The sequence below is a fragment of the Rhinichthys klamathensis genome, unplaced genomic scaffold (assembly GCF_029890125.1).
Source record: "Rhinichthys klamathensis goyatoka isolate OS25496 unplaced genomic scaffold, OSU_Roscu_1.1 h1tg000036l_1, whole genome shotgun sequence".
Lineage (NCBI taxonomy): Eukaryota > Metazoa > Chordata > Actinopteri > Cypriniformes > Leuciscidae > Rhinichthys > Rhinichthys klamathensis.
Genome location: NW_026606584.1, coordinates 9,908,292 through 9,934,838, shown reverse-complemented (window position 1 = coordinate 9,934,838; position 26,547 = coordinate 9,908,292). Strand labels below are relative to the sequence as shown.

The 26,547-nt window shown below is 39.5% G+C and overlaps 1 protein-coding gene across 1 annotated transcript in view; it reads right to left on the bottom strand.

The window, feature by feature from the left end:
- Window positions 1-26,547, bottom strand: part of espnla (espin like a) — a 34,734-nt gene that overhangs the window by 1,604 nt on the left and 6,583 nt on the right. The window contains exons 3-9 of the mRNA XM_056246303.1: window positions 18,796-18,982; window positions 18,509-18,691; window positions 18,240-18,371; window positions 2,539-2,679; window positions 1,834-1,987; window positions 1,445-1,590; window positions 5-169 (exon numbers count right to left, since the gene is read on the bottom strand). Of these exons, the coding sequence (XP_056102278.1) occupies window positions 5-169; window positions 1,445-1,590; window positions 1,834-1,987; window positions 2,539-2,679; window positions 18,240-18,371; window positions 18,509-18,691; window positions 18,796-18,982 (1,108 nt within the window). The remainder of the gene's footprint in view (window positions 1-4; window positions 170-1,444; window positions 1,591-1,833; window positions 1,988-2,538; window positions 2,680-18,239; window positions 18,372-18,508; window positions 18,692-18,795; window positions 18,983-26,547) is intronic.

Genomic DNA, 26,547 nt, shown 5'->3' with positions numbered 1-26,547 from the left:
TCACCTTCATCCTCTGGGTTTCCTGGTCAAATAATCTGGCCTGTAGCTGTCGTACCATCACCTGTCTCTTCCATTCTGCTATAGGTCTGCCCTTCTCATCGTGCATGGGCACCAGGTAATCAATATCAGACAAATTAGCCTCCTCTGTCGGTAACACAACCATTTTATTCTAAAAAAGAAAAGGCAAGACAATAATGTATTGGCAAGTACTGGTGCCCTTAAGCTGTCAAGTACATAAAAAACAAAAACAGCACTATCATGCTTGGCTAATATGAAACCATGAATTTAATAAACTTGGTTCTTTTTTGTACAATAATGCGGTTTTCTTCTACATATATGATAAAGTGATTCAGTACATTCATAAAAGTTCAAGTCAATAAATAAACTATGTTCACATGGTCAACACTGACAACGTCACTGACAACTGTATTTACCAAGACAACGCTCTAAGTGTTCAGTTCACACAACAGCTTTAGCATCAATATAAAAGTCAAATCAATTATTGATTTATTTTTATGGACTAATGGTGCTGTGTACAGTACGTTTATGCTTATTAGAGTATTGCGCAGTTAGCTTAGCAACATGCTGACTTTGGGACTTTCATGATGTCCTAATGAACGAGTCTAAACGAGTCTCAAGTTCGGCAAATCTTGCTTAGAGTGTAGAGTGCAGCATTTGAGCGGGATTCAAACCGGGTTTTCCGGCGTGGGAAGCAGGCACGCTATCAAGGACGCTAAATACCGCAGCCGCTAGCATCAGTCACTAGCGCGCCTCTTGAAGCCAGGGGAGTGAGGTTTACAGCTCCTGCTGGCCTACGTAAGCACTATTCAATTATATCACACCTTTAAGCTAAACTTTTAAAAACTCATTGTACAGTCTTCGGGCTCACGTAATCCCAAAAAACAAATATTTGAAAGATACAGAGATCACTGTCTGGCCATCTAAAATTTCCATATGGAGATAAGGGTTAGGATCATGATTTTTTTGGGAGTACTACAGCACACTGTCAATGTGTATTAGCACTGTTTGTCGTTTGCTTTTTTGGATCTGGAAACGTGACATTCAGTGTGACTTCATGTGACTTCAGACTTATGGATAGGATAGGTCATGTAACTGCATTTAGAATTCAAAGGACTGACAACAGTATTTTGCTAGTGTGAACACAGCTTTAAGGCCAATTTACACTGCACAGACAGACGGCAACAGACATTTCGTTGGGTTTTGTCAGATCAGTGTGTCACCCCTTTCGGAGTCTGTTAGCTTTTGTCGGAGCTTGTTTTTGCCGATTGAACATGCTGAATCAGCGTTTTCCAGTCTTGGAACATCTGAGAAGTGACATGCTCTAATCTGGTGACTGTCACCATTGGTCTGCGTCTATCTTTGCAGTGTAGTTGGCCTTTAGACTTAGTTATTATGATAAACTGTGTATGGTAAATTTACTAACTGAAAATGTCAAATCTGCAGTCAATACAGATTTTTTAAAGCTGGCGATAGATTTCACATCTCCCAGTTTCATTTCTCCCATTAGCAGTTTCCCTTTCTCTGGTACTGGCTTACTTGCAGGCGTAGTGGAGCTAAGGTTCTTCACCACTGCAATGACAATCAGAACAAGAACATTATTTGTTACTCTCATCTGTTTCCAGTTATGTTCTGATCATATTCACATAGGCTGATTACCATTACTCATTGAACTGGAATTAAGTCATCAAGAGAAATTAAGGAAGGATGAGTCAATGGTGACAGCAGTGCCCACAAAATTCTCTCAGGATTACAGAACATAAACTTGCAGAGCAGCACTACGGGTATTAAACAGCCCCCTTAGGGCTTTCTCACCAGTAGTGGCCATGTGGACATTGTGTAAAGCGTTCCCATGTGGGATAGAAGATGGAGGTGATCTGACTGAGGAGGTAGTGGTGGAAGGGGGTGGAGGAGGTGAAAGAGGTGGAGCGGGGTAACGGGCTTGAGGCGAATCTTCTGTCTCAGGGTGCTGGTGGGGTAAAAATTAAATGGAAAGGCATTCAATTGAATGTCGACACTTACTACAGTCAGATACTAATGCCTTAAAGCACACTTTTTTTGATCTAATGCAAAATAATTGCTTTTTGCTATTTAAATAATAAATAATTGCTCTGTTATAAAGTCTAGTGAGCTGCTCATAGAGGGAGTTTAAATTACATTCTAAATTACACTCTATTGGTTTTATTAAAGTTATGGATTTTACTCAATATTTCTGTGCACTGTGTATTTTAATACTTATTACAGTATTGCACAGTTAGCTTAGCAACATGCTATGTTAAACTGTATTGAAATCTATTGACAGATATGTTTTTCCTTTTTGTGTGGCGCATGGAGCTGTTTCAAAGTATAGCATTTGAAATCAGTCATTTAAGAGATGTTACACAGTTAAAACGCTCCCTTGGAAGGCAGCTACCTATGCAGGAATTAAGCAGAGAAACAGCTCACTGAATTTTAGAACAGAACTAATGGCATGCTTCGTCATTCATATCGTGTTATTTTTCAAAAACGTACAAGACTCACCTTAAGACTGTCCATGTTATTGTGTGGATTAGTAATCTGTCTGTAATAATCAGAGCAAAGTTGCCGGGACACAGCTGGTTTCTCTCTAAGCTCTTCCTCTATAGGACAGTTCTCTTCCAGAGGCTGTGCAGCTGGACAGAGCTGCAATACAATACAATACTTTTATTATCATATAATATTTACCGATTCAGGTAGTGTGCCATCAAAGCAAATTATTTCACGTAGACCTGTAAGGAAAATGGAATAAAAGCCCAATTATTGCCATTCGATACATCGCACAGCATAATATCCCAATCATACACATGAGAAACAGCTATTTGTGGTCTGTCTTTTGTGCAGTGTTGTGGTCCGCGTAGCGATATGTGAGCATTACAGTAAGAGGGGCCCTAGCTAGGGGGCAAAATAGTTGTACCTGAGCCCAACATCTAGATCCCACTTTACCAGAGGGAAAATGCAGAGTATATGGAAACATTTAGATCACCGCTGATGAAACTGTAATATCCTAATGGACTCCATGCAGAATGCATATCAAATGTGGCTCTCAAAGGGCTCTCTGTAAAACACACACACGCACAGAGCATCAAAGGGAACACTGATATGCCGCAGCATGCTATTTTGCTTTGTCTCTGCAAGGTGGTCCTCCCAATTTCCTCTTGCACGGCACTTTGATGTCCAAACAGCACGAAATGTGCTGTGACACGGCTTGGGCAAAGGCAGGAATACATTTCCCAGAAGTTGTGCAATTCATAAATAGATAAACTTTCGGAGGGGTAATGTGGGTATATGGGGCAAAACTACATTAGCGAAGTGGAATCTCTTTCCTTCGTGACCTTTGAGCAGCAGTTCAGTTCCTCGCTCACGATCAGGATGCATCTGTCTCTGCGTGAAGGTTTAATCAAAGCCAGTGGACACCATGGCACATTTGGTTTCCATCAGCTATCCTCTTCTGTGGCTTAGGCAGTGGATGCTGGAAAAACACGGTCCTCGCATCCTCTTCTCTGCCTTATAGGCCACACGAACGCTGATGAAGAGAGTGAGACTACAGCAAAAGCACCAAATCCATATATCCTATATGGTAGTAAGATGGTGGAAATCCGGTGTAAAACAATTTAAAGTCTTTCTTTTTCACTGGTTGCTTTGGACAGTTACTCAGGGGAAATACTCAAAGATAAGAGTTGAAACAAATAGAAACCATGAAGTATTGCTCAATGTTCTGTTCTAATACATGAAATTAAATTATTGGGGGAATGAAAGAAAAGAATCAGAAATGGTAGAACCATGTAGGCCTAAACAGTTTGTATAAAGGTTTGGTAAGGTTAAACCCTTCACACATACACTCACCAGCCACTTTATTAGGTACACCTGTCCAACTGCTCGTTAACACTTAATTTCTAAGCAGCCAATCACATGGCGGCAACTCAGTGCATTTAGGCATGTAGACATGGTCAAGACAATCTCCTGCAGTTCAAACCGAGCATCAGTATGGGGAAGAAAGGTGATTTGAGTGACTTTGAACGTGGCATGATTGTTGGTGCCAGAAGGGCTGGTCTGAGTATTTCAGAACCTGCTAATCTACTGGGATTTTCACGCACAACCATCTCTAGGGTTTACAGAGAATGGTCCGAAAAAGAAAAAAACATCCAGTGAGCGGCAGTTCTGTGGGCGGAAATGCCTTGTTGATGCCAGAGGTCAGAGGAGAATGGCCAGACTGGTTCGAGCTGATAGAAGGGCAACAGTGACTGAAATAACCACTCGTTACAACCGAGGTATGCAGCAAAGCATTTGTGAAGCCACAACACGCACAACCTTGAGGCGGATGGGCTACAACAGCAGAAGACTCCACCGGGTACCACTCATCTCCACTACAAATAGGAAAAAGAGGCTACAATTTGCAAGAGCTCACCAAAATTGAACAGTTGAAGACTGGAAAAATGTTGCCTGGTCTGATGAGTCTCGATTTCTGTTGAGACATTCAGATGTTAGAGTCAGAATTTGGCGTAAACAGAATGAGAACATGGAACCATCATGCCTTGTTACCACTGTGCAGGCTGGTGGTGGTGATGTAATGGTGTGGGGGATGTTTTCCTGGCACACTTTAGGCCCCTTAGTGCCAATTGGGCATCGTTTAAATGCCACGGCCTACCTGAGCATTGTTTCTGACCATGTCCATCCCTTTATGGCCACCATGTACCCATCCTCTGATGGCTACTTCCACCATGTCACAAAGCTCTAATCATTTCAAATTGGTTTCTTGAACATGACAATGAGTTCACTGTACTAAAATGGCCTCCACAGTCACCAGATCTCAACCCAATAGAGCATCTTTGGGATGTGGTGGAACGGGAGATTCGCATCATGGATGTGCAGCCGACAAATCTGCGGCAACTGTGTGATGCCATCATGTCAATATGGACCAAACTCCCTGAGGAATGCTTCCAGCACCTTGTTGAATCTATGCCACGAAGAATTGAGGCAGTTCTGAAGGCAAAAGGGGGTCCAACCCGTTACTAGCATGGGGTACCTAATAAAGTGGCCGGTGAGTGTATATCTCTGCTTGCTAAAGGAATTCAAGACCACACACTTGTGTTGACACGATACATTCTATGTTAAATCACATTTACACCTTCAGTTAAAACATCTGATGAACATGTTTGACAGTTCTTGAATTTAGAGGACTGAGAGAAAACCGTCCAATGTGTACGTCTACAGCAGCAAAATCCTGTGTGCTGTAAAGTTTATGTTAAAATGGAGAAAGGATGACGAATGAGCTGAAGATGGCATTCTTTCTATGTTAACTGTTTTACATAGAATTCTGTTACTACAAGTAAGCAAGCAATATCAGGTAAACTGCTAAACTCAGTTTATGAAGAAAAGCTAACATACCAGTTCAATCAAGCATACTGTAAATACAGCGTATACAAAGAATTGGTATATTGGTTACAGGCTGATATTAGAGAGGTTTATTGTTATTATTATTATTATTATTATATTATATTTATCGGTATTGGTTGATAATGGAATTTAAATTGTGGATGCACATTTCCCTTTTTTATATTTAGGTTATATTTGCTATCATTTAATGTTAACTTAGAGTTTATCTTTAAAATCACTAATAATTTAAATTATACTTTTAAATGTAATCTTGAATATGAAATGAAAATGAATATACATTTTACATCCTGTACATTAAATTGTTGTGATGCTTTAATTCTTAATGTTTCATTTTTCAATGTATTAAGACAAAGTAGTCGGTACATTTATTAGCCATGAAAAAAAGTATCAGCCAGAATTGTAATATACGTAGGTTCCCTAATAATTACCATAGTGAATAATAACCATCCACAGACTCTTCAACCAATTAAATAAAAAACTAAATTCAAATTGTTCAGTGATGAGTAATATAAATTAAAGACAGACTACAACATGTAAAAATCTTCAGTAGTCATGCTGTGAAAAATATCAGAATTATGAGCATATTTAGATCATATCAAATGAAAACAATTAGAAGGAACTTATATCCGTTTTGAAACAAAAAGCTATTTCAACATTACAAAAGTTTAGAGACAAACCAAGTGCTCAAATACAGCAATTCATGCGATGATACATCTGGAATTAACAAATAATTACGCATTGTTCAAAAAACAGATAGCAACGTTGCATTATCTCCATAAACACAACATGTACGAAAAGCACAAGAGTTACTTACAAAGTACGGTCCTCTTAATTGTGGTTAATATCCTAGCAGGCAGCACCTGATCACTCTGCGTCACTAGACAGTGACACACTGTGTGAACACCAAACCCAGAGATGTCTTGACTCAATCAACACCATCCTAACAACTGGCCATGGCCCAACAGACAATAAACAATAAACTCTGATAGGAGAATGCACTTAATAATTTACACAGTGGATTGGGTAGCCGGCAATGTCACTAATGAACAAACCAATAGGAACATGCGAACAAGCGAGCGGTGTGATAGGAAGCAGGAGACTGTCAAATCAGAAGAAACGGATAGAGACACTGTATCTCTTTCTTTCAGATGTTGTTGTTGTTGTTTTTTTTGGTCTCTGACAGCATTAAACTGGGGACGTGACCTAACACACATCAACACTAATCAATGAAAAAGGTGTTGCATGACAGGGCTTTGTATGAGGAGAACCTTTCCATTATTTGCTTAATAATACATGCCCTGGAAAAATAGGTGACAATGCACTCAGATCACTTGACTCCAGCATCATAACAATCAGCATGCAGATATACAGGTGTCCTACCTATTATTGTATTACAAAATAAATAAAGTTTGTGAATTAAAATGCATTATTCATTATTATAGAATTAAGAGTGTAAAATAACTAAAGACAGGGTGATACAATGGCCCTGATATCATAATGAAATAAAAAAAAAGGCTTAATTTTAAAAGAATGGATTTCTTGAGAAGCAAACCTTTAGTAGCTTGGTATAATAATTTGTTATCATTTCTTAAATATATATATATATATATATATTTAAATGAAAATAAATATTTCGACAAACCTGCTTCAATGTTTTTAATATAAAAAAGTGCACCAAAATCAAAGTCAAATAGTGTGACAACAAGGTCATGTGGTCCAACCAACATGAGAAACATGCACAAAAAAGGAAATTACATTGTCAAAAGGACCCCTGCAGACTGTATAATGACTGTGTCAAGGTCATTAGGTCAGATAGTGTGAGCGTTTGAGTTGTAATTGATGTTTATGAATTTATGATGTATAGGAATTAATAATTCATCATATTTATAAAAACTTTTTACTTTGAAAAACATAATAAAATGACACCAACATACAAATACAAAGAGTACATTTCGGCACATGTTTTTTTTAAACCAGATTTTTAAAAGATTTTTTTTCTTTCATTTATCATGGACACTCTTATAGGTCATTGACCCATGTGCTTTTTAGAAATGTCAATGATGAAAATAGAATAGAAGGAACCCTCTAGTAAAAATACAATAAGTATAACTATTCAGAGTAAAATACTAAATAAATCATGTCTCAGATTCAGATTTTGTTGTAGACATCAAAGGCCAATTACAATCTATGCTATTTTGCTGCAAATTAATTTGTCAGTTAGTAGAAGCTAGTCAAAATAGGACATGCCCTACATCCGAATATGCATACTTTGCGATTATACAGTATGCAAAAAAACAGCAAGTCAATTAAGGAGAATAACCAAATTCTCAGTATTCATGATTCAGTAGGTGAATAATAACCAGATGGCCTTCTACATCTGCTGAGTGTGGAACCAATGGACAATTTGCTATCCCATAAGGCCACAGGAGCTGAAAGGCCATCAGATTCAAAGTCCATGAACTTGAACTGTAAGTGCTATAAGTAACAAAGTTAGAAAGTTAGTATGTCGTAGGTCAAGGAACACATGTCACAAAGAACAATGTCAAGATGGCGGATGTAAAATTGCCCGAGAATGTGTTCATACCGTACACATTCATTAATGGCTAAGAAGTACATTCTCCATCCAATTCAGAGCATATGAAAGTACAAGAATTCAGATGCAGCAATGCCCTTATCTGTTAAAACCATGAACAACTCATGTAAAGTTCATGCCAATATTAATATACTTTAGTGCTTGTTTCTAAGGAGGATAAACATGGTACTGTATTGGGAGGCACTTGATGTACATCTCTGCAATGTACAAACTGGTTCCCAAAGCAAAACGACGTGAGAACAACTCCCTTTGAGGACAAAGACAGAAGAAATTATGAAATCAAGAATTCGTATAGCAAACCCTGAATCTGCAGGTGCACAAAAAGTATTTACCAAACTTTTTGTGTGTGCACATTCTCAGTTAAGTGGTAAACACTGTTCCATGTGGAGCGGACCACTAAAGGTCAAAGCAATCAGAGCATTCTTGAGATATGACTGAACGTTTGATGAGAACCACGTTGAAAGATTCTTCTCATGGGGGTAAGCTCATAAAGAAATAGCTCCCTTACCACCCCCTAGTGGCCGTTTAGCACTGGCTTTTCTATAAAGGCTTCCTGCTGATCCAAACCCAAAGTATTTTTTATAATGCTTGAAAGCACCTGCAATAAACAAACCACAGAGCTAAACTGAACATCGCACTAAGAACAAATCCAAATCTAGAACAATTTTTGTTGTTGTACTGAAATAAACCAGAAGAGACACATTTAATACAGCTGGCCTCTCAATTCCCTGCCTGAATAGGATGGGAGGAAAGCATATATGCGTGTTGTAAAATAAACCCTTGATCTGTTTATTTGATTGCAGCTGTCTCAGGGAGAAGGCACTCACACTTTGAGCGGAGGGCCGTGCTCAGGGAGGGTGACCTCTTTGGGATGAAACCAAAACATGAGGAAATACCTAGCACGCAACTCTCTGGCCAGAAGCCCAAACAATCCATTATAGGCACTGTTAGGAAATGAGATGACCTGTCCTGAGCACTCTGAGGTGGAATAAAACCTTGTGAAGTACACTACAACTTGGAATACTGTAAGCGGACCAGGAGAAATAATGCTGATATGGACCATTCAGAGTTATTTCCAGTGGGAGGTCTGCATGGGAACCTTTTTTGGGTCAATATACTGTATATAAGAGTGCCCATTAAAAAAGAAAAGAAAAATCTTTAGTCTGGTTTAAAACATGTGGCAAGTTCTTATAAATGTACTTTTTGCATTCTTGCATGGTTCATGTGGTTTAGAAAAAGAAATTATACAATTTTCAAGAAAAGGTTCAATTTAAAAACTCTAAAAAGTAAAAAGTTATAACACATTTTCCTTACACATTTAATTAATTTGAGTATACACACACAAGGTGTATACATATTTTAAATAATTTTTTTTTTTTTTTATCTTTTCATGCGTTTTTCTAGCCTTGCCTTGTCATAGAAAAGTCAAATTATCTCATATATTAAAGTCCCCCTGTGGTGAAAATCAAGTTTTAATGTTGTTTATATGTCTATGGGGTGTTTTAGGGCTCATATAATGCCATTTTTGTACAAGCTAATATGATTCTTTAGGGTCTAAATTAAAAGTTTGTAATATACTTTAATTAAAAATTCTCATTAGTATTGTAAGAAAACACTTATTTTACCTGGTCAAAAACAGCTCTGTTTTCAGCACGCTGTTTCAGTGCATATATGATAATGAGCTTTGCTCACCCCGCCTCTCTGTTCTGTGCATATACACCATTTGTAACTCAATAACACAATAACCATAACGCGTTGTTCAGTATAAACGTGAATTATGAATTATATTGAAAACGTCATACATAGAAAACATGCCGAAATGTACCCTGAGTGTAAACCTTAGACGCATTCATTGTGAAGCGTGCAGCTAGCGATTTGCAAAGATTAATATATTAATATAAAGTTTAATAAAACGTTACACTCACTTCCGTTCTTCTGGAGATTCAGCAGGAACACGAATATCTGGTACCGATCCTTTTTTCATGAGCAGCTTCTTAGCAAATCCAGCTTTATACTGATCCTCGTTTATAAAGCAGTCTGGTGAGAAATGATTTGCGCAAACATGAGAGCATTGACGTTGCTCGTGCGGAATATTCCCTTCGAAAACAAACTCAGCCACTGCGTCTTCAGCGGTTCGGATTTAGGAACATTAAAATGACTGCTGTGTTATTGCACCCAAGAACAGAACACCACAATCGCTTAGACGCCATTCTGCTCATAGACAGTGCTCCGGCACATCAACAATGACCGCGCCGGTCCGCGCAGACTATGATTGACAGCTCCCTCATGAGCGAGGGCGGGTCTGTGTTGAAACGATGCTGTCAATCAACAATCGTGGGAGGGGCGTGCGAGCTTGTGACGTCACAGGCTCGAACGGCTCGATTTGAGGCAGGGGAAAACATATAAGGAGATTAAAACAAAACCACTGGATGGATTTTTATCATTATATGATGGTTGTGTACAGACACTGCCAACACACATTTCAGTACAATCAACTTGTAAAAGTGCATGTACCATTATATGACCCCTTTAAGACAAACCATGTGCAAATCCACAAGTCACCACCATTGCTGAGTATTTTCTACTTAAAACTGCAGAGAACCAAAGACAGTCTCAAAAACGCAGTTTGAAATCGAAGGTGTTTCTGACGTCACAAACTACCTTGTAACCAATCACATCAACATATGATCCTCAACAAGTGGATCTCTGAGCTGGTGTGAGTGAGTGGAGGCGTGGCTAGAACCGCGTAGAGTTATATTCAAGCAATTATACGTTTTTTTTCCAAGGAAAAAACGTTTAATTATGTCATTTTGGTGATCAAAGATGAGTTTTAAGGGATACAATTATTGACTACAGGGGGACTTTAAGAGACATGTTCATGTACACAGTCATGAAGGTCTGCAGGGGTTCTCTCTATATCACCCGTGGTCCTTGGTGATTCATATAATGCAAGTTAATGGCTACCGTCACTTTGAGAGTCAAAAAACATAATAGGCAAAACAAAATTAATACCCGTGGCTCCTGACAATACATTGAGGTCTTATGAAGCAAAACGATGGGTCTGTGCAAGAAACTGAACACTATTTACAACATTATTACCTGTGATCCACAGCCTCGGCAAACGGTCCTGAGCAGTCACAACAGTCTGGAGCCACGGGTATTAACTTTGTTTTGCCTGTATATGTTTTTTTTACTCAAAGTGACAGTAGCCGTTGACTTGCATTTTATGGAATACCAAGGACCACAGTCCTAAAAATCTTCTTTGCATTTCTACTGAAGAAAAAAAGACACCTACATCTTAGATGGCCTTAGGGTAAGTAAATTAACAGGGAACTATCCCTTTAAGAAACATTTCGGTAACACTTTACAGTAAGGTCTCGTTTTTTAACAATAGTTAATGTATTTACAGTACTTATATCTTTGTTAATGTTATAAAAAAATAGAGTCATTCATTGTTTGTGTTAGTTCACAGTGCATTAACTAATGTTATCAAATACAACATTGTATTTGTAATGTATTAGTATGTGTTGAAATTAACATGAACTAATAAATGCTGTAGAAGTATTATTCATTAGTTAATGTTAAAGTATTTAACTAATAAAACCTTATTGTAAAGTGTTACCACCATTTCTTATTATTATCATTTTATTAAGTATTCTTTGATGGATAGTTATAAATGTCTTTACTGTCACTTTTGATTAATTTAATTAGTACTTGCTGAATAAAAGTATTAATTCCTTAAAAGGGTACCCATTATGCAAAATCCACTTTTAGACATAAATGTGTGTGGGCAGTGTGTGGACACAATCACCCTACAGTGATAAAAATACCTGCTCCTTTTTTTTAAATGCCCATTAAACCAAAGCAGTCTCATTAGACATACTGTTTTGATTCTCTGAGCAGTGTGACATCATACTGATCAGGCCCCGCCCACGGGCCGTTGACTGACAGTCCTACATTACCACAGTTTCCACGCTCAGCGAGTTGTACGCTATCCGCCATTTTCTCCGCGCTGGAGCAGCTGTAGCGACAACAATGTCTCATAAGCAATCCCGGTGTTCTGTTGTTGGATGTAAGAGTGAACATAAGAGTCTTCATTTTCTCCCAACATCATGCCACTGAGGACGCAGAGGATTAGTTTTATTTTTTAAGGTAATGCGGCCCAAAATATACCTAAATTTGTTTATGTCTGCGCATATCATTTTACTCCAGACTGCTTTGTGAACGAGGGGCAATACAAGGCAGGCTTTGCTAAAAAGTTGTAACTCGAGGATGGATCAGTACCAACTGTTCGTGATCCAGCTTACAGTCTCCGGAGCGATACTGATCACGGCAGTAATGGAACGGAGAGCGCGCACTTTATTACAGTTCATAGGAGTTGTTTTACGGATACAAAGATTACCAGTTTATTAAGCACCCACTGAAAAGGCATAACGTCTGTATATATTTGTTTACTGTTAGTTGTAACGAGTGGTTTTGTGTTATTCGTGGTGTGTTGATGATGATAATGAAATGGAGAGAGAGTTTATGGATAAGACTTTAATGCACACTTCTTGTACTGTGATTTATTCAGCTCTTGCAGTGTTTTTAAATAATAAATAAAACTTATTAGTAAAGTTTTGGCCATCATTCGGACGGAGGTGACAACTGCAAGGTGACAACATAAGTTATAACCGTAATTAAACTAAACTATACCTCTTCTGTCTCCATGCAGCATATATTCTCTTGGCATCATTGTCCGACTCCGGGTCGAACTGAACACCGCTAGTACAGTTTCTGACAATTTACTGTGTGAGATTGTCCTGTTTTGTTGCTGGTATTCCAGAGAATGAGCTCTTGAAGCTCTGCCAGTGTTGCCAGATTGAAAATGTCGAAGTACCGTACCAAAAGCTCAAAATTATCGTATTTGGAAGAACATTACCGTACACGAGTCAAACGTACAGAATACAGCTATTTATTGACCAACAACTTTTTGACACGACATGAAAATTACTTTATTGCTAAAATATCAACCTCAATGTAACACCACGTTCACGTTCTTCTCATGGTAAACGTAGAATCCACAGCTAGATCAATGAGTATAGAAGCCCTATGATTACAACAACCATCATTTGAAGTGTCACACAATTCTGAAATTATCGTAAATTATGGGATTTTTTTCATTATTGATAGTACATCGTAGAAGTCAAAACTATCGTACAAATACAACAATTATCTTGCGTCTGGCAACACTGAGCTCCGCCCCTTTCTTGAAAGGGGGCCGGGAGCAGCAGCTCATTTTCATTTAAAGGGACACACACAAAAACGGCACGTTTTGCTCACCCCCAAAAAGTGGCAATTTTATGATCTGTGGGGTATTTTGAGCTAAAACTTCATACACACTCTGGGGACATCATAACTTATTTTTCATCTAGTAAAAAGTAGCATAATAGGTGCCCTTTAAAAATTATTTTTTTTCTTAGCTTTTCAATGGTAGTGGTAATGGTAGTTTTCAATCAGATGCACGTTTGAAGCCAACAAACATCCTGTTCTCCAACTGATTTGATAGATCAAGTATCTGTTTCCAAGCATTAGAATGGTAAAAACCCTGAAACCAAACCCTGTGGATCCCATAACCAGCTCAGCCCCCGGCCCTCTACCTGAGCTAGGCTGCTGGTGAGAAGGTAACTGATACACCCCCAGTACATAGAGAGACTGCGAACGGCAGCATCTGATGCTTCAACAGCCTCCCTTCACTAATTAGATCTCTATTGTTGGGACAGGTCGACTTAATTTTTGAAGTCTAGTGGCACCCTGAGCCTCACATCGATATAGGAGCAATGAATTGCTGATTTATTCATGCCCATGTTGACAGGGAGCTTATATTTCTGCATTAGATCTATGGAAGAGTGTGAGTAAGGCTATTGGAGACCATGTCATTAATTCTGTGGAATCACAGATACGATACCTTAAAATTAATGAAACTTGATTGAATTCTTTATTGGCTTTAATTGGTTTTTAACCTGTTTACATTACACGGCTTCAAGTCCTAGATCTGGCTTTGTTTTTTCAAACTTGGAGTACAATTCATATGAAACATTCCCATTTATATCAAGAACTTGCTTTATGGTTCCAGTTCAACTTGGAAAACTGAAAAAAAGAAAAGTTTTATTTGTAGGTTCAACTAGCAAACCTTCCATAAAAAATCAGCTTGTATTGTCATAAATTTGTCAGTAATATTCTAACAATTCAACAGCTGAGTAACCAACATAATCCACAGAGGTTTAAATAAAATAAAAAATGTATGGCCTATACTCTATACAACATGTTTACCTAACGAAAATGAATATTCAGTTCCTCTAAAAATTTTCATATGGATTTTAGCTCAAACATTCAGTATTAGCTCGTTAAAACAGTTTTATCAGCTAAGCAAGGTATGTTGGAGAAAATCCAAGACAAAAACTTGAATGGGAACAGCAAAAACAGCTGCTATTTCTACCGCTTATTAACGCAGATGGACATCTTCAAACCAGAAAAGAAAGAACGCATAGTTGTGAGATACAGTACTGTAAATCACCAGAACAGCAGAATACCCCATAGACTGATCCATCAACTTTGTGCTCTAAATGTGGAATTAATTTCTTTTCCTATACGGTTCAGTCGTTGTGCCCGCCTCATGAGCACTACCATGTTCACCCTTGAAAAATGTATGACTTAAATTGAGCAGTATCTTATTTACCTCAAGAAACAAGAAGGCTGAAAGGCCATTAAGGTACACCGCACACAAAAGCCTCTTCTTAGAAAGTGGGTGCTACATGACACCTCAAAAGTTACTGGCCTGATTTTCACAGACGCTCCTGATGTGAATGGACATGTCCGTCAAAACAAATCGATCATGAAATCTGATTTCAGACCCTTCAAGGCAAGAAATTAATTTGAATAAATTTTGCTTGTGCTTTCTGAGTTTGTCTAGTGACACTTCATGAAAGATATTTAACCATCCGATGCATCTGCAATATGTACAGTACATATACCCTTTTGTTCCAACAAATGAAGTGAGGTAAAAACATTTCTGTAGAATAGGATCAAAGTTACAATTTCATTGTGCAATTATTCATGGATTTTTATATACATAACTGACAATACATCCACAGTAAATGACGTTGGAATATTAGATTTCCATTTTTTTAATAATAATGTAGGTTAATGGTTTAAATGGTCATATTATTTTTTCATATTATCTACAAATTGCCATTGACTTACATTACACCTTTAATGCAAGGTGACAGATCTGTAAAAGACTAAAAATGTAATTTGAAAATAAATATTTATTTGATAATTAATAAATCAGAGGGTTAAAGGATAATTGATAATTAATAAATCAGAGGGTTAAATAGTTCATTTAAGCGAAAGGTGAAACAAAGCTTAATATCCATATTTAAAACTTTATAAACTATAATCACTGGCTTCCGCCAAAGGCCGTACGCTCGTTCACGAGAGAGTTTCGTGGTTTTCGTGAGAGGCGTCTATTCTCACCTAAGCTTTTGTTACGCCTACGTCATATGTCGGGTCAGAGGTCACCCTTCCTCTGGAACTCCACTCTCTCGTGAATGCGTGTACGGCCGTTGCTGGAAGCCAGTGATTATAGTTTATAAAGTTTTAAATATGAATATTTTCTTACAAAAAAACATCGTTTTACTTCAGAAGGAATTTATTAACCCACTGGAGTCGTATCGATCACTGTTATGATGGATGGATGCATTTTTTGGAGCTTCAAAAACTCTGGCACTATTCAATGCCATTACAAAGCTGGGAAGACCCAGTATATTATTTAATATTATTTAATAACTCTGTGTTCCACTGACAGAAGAAAGTCAAATATGCTTAGGATGGCATGAGGGTGAGTAAATTATGGGATAATTAAAATTTTTGGGTGAACTATTCCTTTAACACTCTCGTGCATTTGACCACAAATTATCTTTTAGGTCAATTCTAATAGTTGTAGAAGACATTTTTCACATTTTGCCTTTGTTTTCGTTTTCATATTGGACTTTTAGTTACCGTACCTCTTTCCTGTGTTCCCGCCAGACTTTAGTTGCCATGGACACTCATTGAACGATCATGTTAGGACCTGTCGACACGGACACGGGTGTTTTTATAACCGTGACTTTTTTTACGCGGTTCGGCGGTTCGTCCACACGAAAACGCACTGAAACCGAACATTTTTGAAAACCAGGGTGAGGATTTTCAGAAACGCCGGTTACAGTGTTGTCGTGTAGACAGTGAAACCGGGGTTTTTGCCTTGCGACGTCAGAGTGTGCGCCGTTATCAGCTGTGTTTGACATCAGATTTGCGCTTCTGATTGGCCAACGTGGCTTTAGGGTTAAGGTTTATATCGCCGCCTGCTGGCGTGGCATGCTCTTGACCGCGCTTGATTGCCTGTTTTTACGTTTTCATGTAGACGGAGACCGAGCATGTGTGGACGGGATTTTTTTTTAAAACGCTGTAGGAAAAACTCCGGTTATAAAAATACCCGTGTCCGTGTGGACACGGCCTTAGTCTTTGAGTTAATCATTGTGTATTTAAGTTTCTTATTTCCTTTAGTTAGTTGCAGTCCTATGTTACACGCTGTTACATTGCCTTTAGTCATGTGGATTACCTGAGCTTGTTTTACTAAATAAATACTTTTGGTTTGAACCTTTTTGTTTATTGATCATCTTAGTAGGACCTCGAACGTTACAACATTATTCTGACTTTAACTTCAAAAAGCACTGTTGAAAATGACATTAAGTTCAACAGTGGCAAAACAAACTAATATATACACTCACCTAAAGGATTATTAGGAACACCTGTTCAATTTCTCATTAATGCAATTATCTAATCAACCAATCACATGGCAGTTGCTTCAATGCATTTAGGGGTGTGGTCCTGGTCAAGACAATCTACTGAACTCCAAACTGAATGTCAGAATGGGAAAGAAAGGTGATTTAAGCAATTTTGAGCGTGGCATGGTTGTTGGTGCCAGACGGGCCGGTCTGAGTATTTCACAATCTGCTCAGTTACTGGGATTTTCACACACAACCATTTCTAGGGTTTACAAAGAATGGTGTGAAAAGGGAAAAACATCCAGTATGCGGCAGTCCTGTGGGCGAAAATGCCTTGTTGATGCTAGAGGTCAGAGGAGAATGGGCCGACTGATTCAAGCTGATAGAAGAGCAACTTTGACTGAAATAACCACTCGTTACAACCGAGGTATGCAGCAAAGCATTTGTGAAGCCACAACACGCACAACCTTGAGGCGGATGGGCTACTACAGCAGAAGACCCCACCGGGTACCACTCATCTCCACTACAAATAGGGAAAAGAGGCTACAATTTGCAAGAGCTCACCAAAATTGGACAATTGAAGACTGGAAAAATGTTGCCTGGTCTGATGAGTCTCGATTTCTGTTGAGACATTCAGATGGTAGAGTCAGAATTTGGCATTTACAGAATGAGAACATGGATCCATCATGCCTTGTTACCACTGTGCAGGCTGGTGGTGGTGGTGTAATGGTGTGGGGGATGTTTTCTTGGCACACTTTAGGCCCCATTAGTGCCAATTGGGCATCATGCCACGGCCTACCTGAGCATTGTTTCTGACCATGTCCATCGCTTTATGGCCACCATGTACCCATCCTCTGATGGCTACTTCCAGCAGGATAATGCACCATGTCACAAAGCTCGAATCATTTCAAATTGGTTTCTTGAACATGACAATGAGTTCATTGTACTAAAATGGCCCCCACAGTCACCAGATCTCAACCCAATAGAGCATCTTTTGGATGTCGTGGAACGGGAGCTTCGTGCCCTGGATGTGCATCCCACAAATCTCCATCAACTGCAAGATGCTATCCTATCAATATGGGCCAACATTTCTAAAGAATGCTTTCAGCACCTTGTTGAATCAATGCCACGTAGAATTAAGGCAGTTCTGAAGGCGAAAGGGGGTCAAACCCAGTATTAGTATGGTGTTCCTAATAATCATTTAGGTGAGGGTATATATATATATATATATATATATATGATTTAATTTATGCTAAGTCACCTATTTCAGTATTTCCACAATCAAGACATGAGCAGCATGAAATTTCAAATAATACCAGTGTCTCATGCGTGCATCAGGCTGATTTAGAAAGACATTTGTAAGAACAATCCCTAAACCTTTTTGATTAAAAGCAGTAAGAAATAATCCTTACATTTCTCTCCACAGAGCGAAGGTATCTGGCACACTCAAAGTGGCCATTGTATTCAGCCAGATTAGCGGCCGTGAATCCATCTATGTCTCTTTCCTTTGGGCTGATCTGGTGACCCAGTAGGATTCGACAGCACTGGAAAAATATTATAATTAATCATTTAATTATTAAAAATTCATACAGATGTTATAACTGTAGTTAAGATTTAGAATTTTTTGGATAATTCTATTTTAGACACCACACAACAGACTCGCATCCTAATTTAAACCCACCTCTATTTCCCCATTCTCTGCTGCATCATGTAGAGGAGTGCCGCCCCAGTAATCCTTTTTGACCTTTGATCCCATTTGTAACAACGTCTCCAAGATGCAATGATGCCCCCCACTGGCAGCAAAGTGTAAAACGGTTGCCCCTTCATTATCTTGGGTAGACAGGTTGACGTCTGTGAAGGACGCCTGCAATAGACCAAACAAGTTTTATGCACTTGTAAACCTGTAGTAGATCTCTACTACAACATGTTACCAAAGCGTATATGTGTTTAGGTAAATTTATAACCCACCAGATATACCACCAGTGCATGGTGGCCCATGTGAGCTGCAGCATGCAATGGCGTCATGCCATCTTGGGCTCTTAGATGAAAGTCAGCTCCACAGTCTCTCACAAGATACTCCACAACATGCAGATGTCCCTCCTGGCAGGCCAGATACAGCGGCGTGGCACCCATATTAGTCTGTCGATTAACAGACCTGAAAAAAAAAAGATCCATTTAAATGTTTATTCAAAGCATAATTTAATATTTTGAGGGCTGATATGAATCACACACTAAAAGATGTGAAAATCTGAAGTGAAGTGAAATCTCTCTCTGCTATTGGTATTCCTGTGTCTTTATCTATGGATGACATGCATTCCTCCTTCAATCAACCTCTGTGTCACTGGTCATCTCGACGTGTGGCCAACGACTTGAGATTCACTCATTGGATTTAATCATGATTCAAACATGTGCTAAAGAAATCTCGATATATAAGGTCTGGTAAATCAACTATTTTATAAGGGTAAACAGAGCAAAGGAAGACCTTTTTCAGCCAGAATGTCTACAACTGTTAAACCAATAACAACCTGGATATTAATCACTTTAATGTAAAGTTAATGCAAAGTTCAATAGAGCAGTTCTGTCGTGACATCAATTTGTAGGCCAACGCAAAAGGCTAATTCGCCATAGGTTCCCTCTGGAGGTTTCTATGTTTTTTTGTTTTGTTTAGAATAGCAGTTTTTAGCAAATATTGTTTTTGAAAGAAGTCTCTAATACTCACTAAGGCTGCATTTATTTTATATATAAATCTTTTGTAACTTTATAAAGGTTTTACTGTCACTTTTGATCAATGTATTGTGGCCTTACAGAATACAACCTTACAGAATACAAAGATTTTAAAACAAAATCTTTTAAAATCTTACTTCAAAATTTTGAAGGTCCTTGGTAAATGGACTTTATATAGCGCTTTCACAGACCTAATGGCCACCAAAGCGCTTTTACATTTGCCTCACATTCACCCATTCACTCACTCACTCATACACCGACGGCGGTGTCTGCCATACAAGGCGCCATCCAGCTCGTCGGGAGCAGCTGGGGTTAGGTGTCTTGCTCATGGACACCTCGACACTTGGTCAGGTGGAACCGGGGATTGAACCACCAACCTTCCGGTTTGTAGACAACCTACATGAACCACTGAGCCACTGCCGCCCCTCTTCTGAAGCTTCACCAGCAGAAACCCCTACGGCCTTCAGAAAATACACATCTTTCAGGAGCAACTGACTGGCTATGGCAATTTGGAACTTGATTAAAACAATAAATAAATGTTATTTAAATGTTGTACTATTCACCAAGCATGTAAATTCACATCTATTTGGTAGTTGCTTTGCCTATTATACAAACCTTATTTTAATCAAAAATCAGTAAAACTGTTATTCCAAAAGCTCTAACATTTTCACCTAGTGCCGATCTTTCGAGGTGTGAAGGGCTCAGGACTTTGGGTTCAGTAACAGTGAGCAGCAGCTAAAAGATAAGGTGCATCCATTATCCATTATTACCAGCTCTCTGGCTCTCACGTGGGATTTTCTAACCCTTGAGGCTAATATATGCATTCCCCTGGCTGCATGTTAAGTTTGCCAAATCCTATACACAAACATGGTTCTATTTCATCCTGACCATGCCACTGTCACGATCACCAGCTGGAGTGCCCTGTTTGCCCACCAGAGTGCACACCCCTCTTGTTCATTGTCATTCACACATGGACTACATTTCCCAGAACTCACTGCTCGGACTCATCATCCCTGATTGCTGTCAGCTGTGTCTCATTACCGTCATTATCTCACCCATGCATTCAAGGCATGTCGTAAAGATCATATTTACGAGTTGAACGCACATGAACGCCACCACAATGTCATAAGTACAAGTGAGAAGCTCTGTATTTTCTTTAAGCCCTGATCTTTTTGAGTTGGGCGGAATACTACAATGCTTAAAGGTATTTAGCAGTGATATTGTCAGGCTTTTCTATTTACAGCGAAGTAAGCTAATTGCACAAAATATGATAGCATTTTAATATAACAATATAATATGTAATGTTAAAGTTTACAGTGGCTAATTATAACATTAAAAAAACACAGCTGATGCACATTTTTTTGTTCTTCATTTTCTAGAAGTAGAGATTAAGAACCTTGCTGTATTTTTGTGTAATTAATTAAGAGAAAATACACCGCCATCTTACTCCGACGAAAGTGACTTGAACGCACCTGCGGTCGTAAACATGACTTCCCACCTCGTAAATACGAATTTCGAATGCACCATAAGCCTGGTCAATTCAGTCATTCATTGCTAAGTCTTGTATGTGTCTGTACTGCATTTCTGAGCATTCTCCTAGTTTCCCGTGTCTTGGTTTGTGATTTCCTGCCTGTTCCCTTGGATTTCTCTGTTTTGTCTCTGCCCTGGACTCTGTTATTGCTTGGACTAATTGCCTGTTTTTTGGATTACGATTGTGGATTACCTTTTTAATAAATAATGCGTTTGGATCCTCAACCCATATGTTTCGGAGCAGTATATGACAGAAGACTAAGACACATCATGGATCCAGCAGTACGTCTCATCAGCCTTCGTCAGGGAACTTGCTTGCTCGAGAACCACAACCAGGACTTTCTAGGTATTGCTAATTTCACTGACCCCCCAGACTATGCTCTCATTGACTTCTTTGCCTGTCCACAACAAGGCCGCCACACCAGAGCCTGTTTACAACATGGATGTCACACCAGAGCCTCCAGCCATCATTGATGCCACCGAGAGTCTCCAGCCATCATTGATGCCACCGAGAGTCTCCAGCCATCATGGACGCCACATCAATGTTTCCGGTCGTCATGAACATCACATCTGAAGCTATCAAGGCATCGTTCTCCCACAGCCCTTGGCCTCGTCCTGCTCGCCACACCTAGGCATTTGAGACTGGTTTCCAGTTTGGAGGACACACAGCTTACGTCGGTGCGAGCAGCTGGAATCTCTGCGGTGGTACCAAGTCTAGGTGTGTCAGAGGTGGTCCCACTGGCAGTTACACTCCCAGTTACGGTGATGGCCATTTTGTGTGTTTGGGCCACACACTGCTCTCCAGCCCATGAGTCCACTCCAGAGCCCGCTCCAGCCCATGAGTACTCTCCAGAACCCGCTCTAGCCCATGAGTCTGCTCCAGCCCATGAGTACTCTCCAGAACCCACTCTAGCCCATGAGTCTGCTCCAGCCCATGAGTACTCTCCAGAACCCACTCTAGCCCATGAGTCTGCTCCAGCCCATGAGTACTCTCTTGAACCCACTCTAGCCCATGAGTCTGCTCCAGAGCCCGCTCTAGCCCATGAGTATTCTCCAGAACCCGCTCTAGCCCATGAGTCTGCTCCAGAGCTCGCTCCAGCCCATGAGTATTCTCCAGAACCCGCTCTAGCCCATGAGTCTGCTCCAGCCCATGAGTACTCTCCAGAACCCACTCTAGCCCATGAGTCTGCTCCAGAGCCCGCTCTAGCCCATGAGTCTGCTCCAGCCCATGAGTACTCTCCAGAACCCACTCTAGCCCATGAGTCTGCTCCAGAGCCCGCTCCAGCCCATGAGCCCACTCCAGCCTATGAGTACTCTCTAGAACCCACTCTAGCCCATGAGTCTGCTCCAGAGCCTGCTCCAGCCCATGAACCCACTCCAGCCTATGAGTACTCTCCAGAACCCGCTCTAGCCCATGAGTCCACTCCAGCCCATGAGTACTCTCCAGAGCCCGCTCCAGCCCATGAGTACTCTCCAGAGCCCGCTCTAGCCCATGAGTCTGCTCCAGAGCCCGCTCCAGCCCATGAGCCCACTCCAGCCTATGAGTACTCTTCAGAACCCGCTCCAGCCCATGAGTCCAGAGTCTCCTGTCTGCCCTGATGCGACCACGGAGGTCGGCCCCAAATCTCCTGTCTGCCCTGACACAACCACAGAGGTCGTTTCTGAACTACCTGTTTACCCCGACACGACCGCAGAGGTTGTTCTTGAACTGCCTGTCTGCCCCGACACGACCACAAAGGTCTTTTATGAACTTCCTGTCTGCCCAGAAATGACCTCAGGGGCCAAATTGGAACACCCTTCTGGTCCCTTTATGAACATCGAAGATGCCCTTGAGCTCCCTACTTGTTTTGATACGGCCCCTGAGGCCAATCCTAACCTCTCTTTGGTGTGTTTTAATTTTCGCCATGTTAGTCTCCAGTTCCGCCAGATCTGCCCTGGGGGTCTTCTTCCACCACACGGGCCATCCCACCCCCGGGTCCGCCTCCGCTCCACTTCCCTACTGGACATCTTGTTTTTAGGACCAGATATAACCCTTTATGAGCCTGGTCAATTCAGTCATTAATTTCTAAGTCTTGCATGTGTCTGAATTGCATTTCTGAGCATTCCCCTAGTTTCCTGTGTCTTGGTTTTCTATTCTCTGCCTGTTCCTATGGATTTATTGTTTTGACTCTGCCCTGGACTTTGATATTGTTTGGACTGTTTGCCTGCGTTTTGACGTTTGCCAGTTTTTTAGATTATGATTGTGGATTACCCTTTTAATAAATGCTGCGCTTGGATCCTCAACCCGGGTGTTTCGGAGCAGTATATGACAGCCACTGTGTATCAGTTACAAATGTGTCCATGCAAAAGACGCACCAAGTATCTGTGCATGAGAGAAAGGGAATAAGGATGCTAGATTGATAGGCTTACACAAGATAACTGATAATCAACTTTGAGTTCTGAACTGAATTAGTTTGTTGGGGGTCACTGGATCTCTATAGCTCAATTCATCTTCCTCCATCACTTTTCATTAAGCACACAAGCATACTGAACAAACTGAGGAAAATCTATTTTAGATTTAAAACCTTATAACCTAAATACACATTTCAATTCTTCAAGCAATTATCGCCTTCAAAACCATATCTAGCTAAATGAGAATGAGGAAGCACATTCAAGTATCTTTGGTGTAAGGGGTGCATTATGTGTGACTTTATTCTGACGAGAAGATCAGGGCATGCCACACTTTCATGTTTACTTCCCATTACACCACCCGGGCAAAGCATGTGTTACAAGACCCTGAGATATCCAAACACATGGATGAATAACATGATAGGCTTCTTTACTGTTGCAGTTTTTGATGTCCTGTAGTTTCATCAAAAGCCAAAGGTCATGACAAGACGGAATAATAAGAATTATAATTTTCACAAGAATTCATATGAATAATTTAGTCTCCACACTAAAGAAAATTGTGTAGAAACAATTTTCACTCAGAAATCGCTAGTAAATTTCACAATTAATTACAAAGAAATAGCAAGAAACACATTGAATTAAATGTGAAATTTTGAAGTACCAACTGAGGTAACACTATAATAATTATACAGGAACAAAGCATAAATAAATAATTTGTAAACTATAAGTTTATAGTTAATCAATAGTTTATAAACTGTAGTTAATACATTAATAGACAATGTACAAAATGGTGAGTTCTTCATTCATTGTTACTGTAATTAACAAAGTGGTATCGTTTAATTAGCTCATATTAGATAATGCTTTGTTAACAACTTGTTACCATAAATAGTTATCAGATTAGGTCACTGACAATCTGAAAATGTCATCAATTAAGTGCTTACTCCTTTAAACCAACCTTTATTGGAAATTAATTCATATTCAGTGTTCTTTAAAATGTTTACAAATACATTAAGCGCACACACACACACTTTGTTCTGTTTTGTCGTCAGAGCCCAGCCTTGTGTTTTCCAGTGCCTCTGAAAGAAATATAGAAGCCTTAATCAGGTCACTTAACACATCAAAAGCTAAAGATGTGTTTGGAATGGATACCACAATGCTGAAAGATTTAGGTTCATTATTAGTTATCCCCATCACAAAAATTATAAATCAGTCTATCTCCGATAGGGAATTTCCAAATGCATCGAAGTCAGCCATTGTTTCCCCAATATTTAAATCTGGAGACAGACAAATCATTTCCAATTACAGACCCATTAGTATTGTGCCAGTAATGTCAAAGGTTCTGGAAAAGTGGGTATCTTAACAGATTAGAGATCACATGAACAACACTGTCTTTTCCCTCCATCCACTACAATTTGGATTTAGGCCAAACCACTCTACCAAGGCAGCTAACTGCTTTTTCATTGAAAACATTAAATCATTGCTTGACAAGAACAGCGTTGTTGGAGCCATCTTCTTAGATCTCAGGAAAGCTTTTGGCACTGTTAATCATAAAATTTTACTCACCAAACTTTCTTATCTCAACTTTTCGGATAATGCTCAAGTGGGTAGCATCTTATCTTTACCAATGATCACAAACCGTCCATATTGGCAGCTATCAGGCTGAACCTCATCACTTGTCCACTGGAGTGCCCAAAGGGTCAATCCTGGGCCCTCTTCTGTTCTGCATATATATTAATGACCTACCACGTGTGTGCCTAGAAGTAAATATTCAAATGTATGCAGACGACACAGTTCTATACATACATGGGCCATCAAAAACAGCAGTGGCAACTAAACTTACAAACGCTATGGTAAAGATCAGTGAATGGCTAAACCAGTGTAGCCTTCAGTTAAATGTCTCCAAGACAGTTGGTATGTTTTTTACTAAAACTACCAACTCCACAACAAATCCGGACATTGTAATATCTGGTGAAAAACTTCAAATAGTTACAGAATTTAAGTATCTCGGTATTCTCATAGACTCCAAACTTAACTTTAATTATCATATCTCCAAAACTGCCAAGAAAGTAAAATTTAATCTATCTAATTTTAGATTTATCAGAAACTCAATGTCCACCCGAGCAGCCAAAATGTTTATGCATTCACTGATCTTTTCGCATATGACTTACCAGCTGGTCCCAGGCCAACCACAACACTTTGAAACCAATACACTCCCTATACAAACAAACACTTAAAGTTCTGGATAAGAAACCACGTCATTTTCATCACTGCGATATTCTGTCAAAATACAATTTATTAAGTTGGGAAAATCTTATTAAGTACACAAATATTTGTTTAGCATATAAAATCCTTCATGGCCTGGCCCCTCCACTTCTTAGTGAGTTTCTGAGTTTAAGGTCCAACACCAGTCACCTCACTAGAGGAACATCCAGAGGGGACTGTGTTATTCCATTCAGGAAAACTGCATTTAGTCAGTCAGCCTTCTCTATTAAAGCTTCAAAAGAATGGAACAACATCCCAACACCAATCAGAGAAATCAATAGTTATAATGTATTCCGCTCATCATTAAAACGTTGGCTCCTTAGCAATCAAACATGCCAGCACTGAACTTCCACCGCCACTTTCTTGAGTCATCTTGCATGTTCTTCTAATCTAATTTCGATACTGCTGCATTTTAATGTTTATCTGCCTTTTAAGCTTTGTATTATAACTGACTAATGTTATTGACTGTGTCCTTTAATATTGATTCTGTATTGTACTGTATTCAATCAGATACTGTACTGTATCTGATTGAAGCTCTGTAGCACATGAACTCCTTGTTGCATGTTTGTCTTGGTGTCTTGTTCCTGCTGCGGCAGCAAATGTAATGTTTATTGTATTTTGCCATGTGATAATCAACTTGTTTTACCTATTACCCATTTCCAGGGTGCCTACTGTACATCGGGCCTAGGGCTACAGATGAAAACTAGCCTTTTGGCTGGCATATTTTTGAGCTGTTATGTTAATATGCACTGTCCTTCTTGCAAAAAACAACAACAACAAAACACACACAAACACACAAACAAACATGGTTTCCAT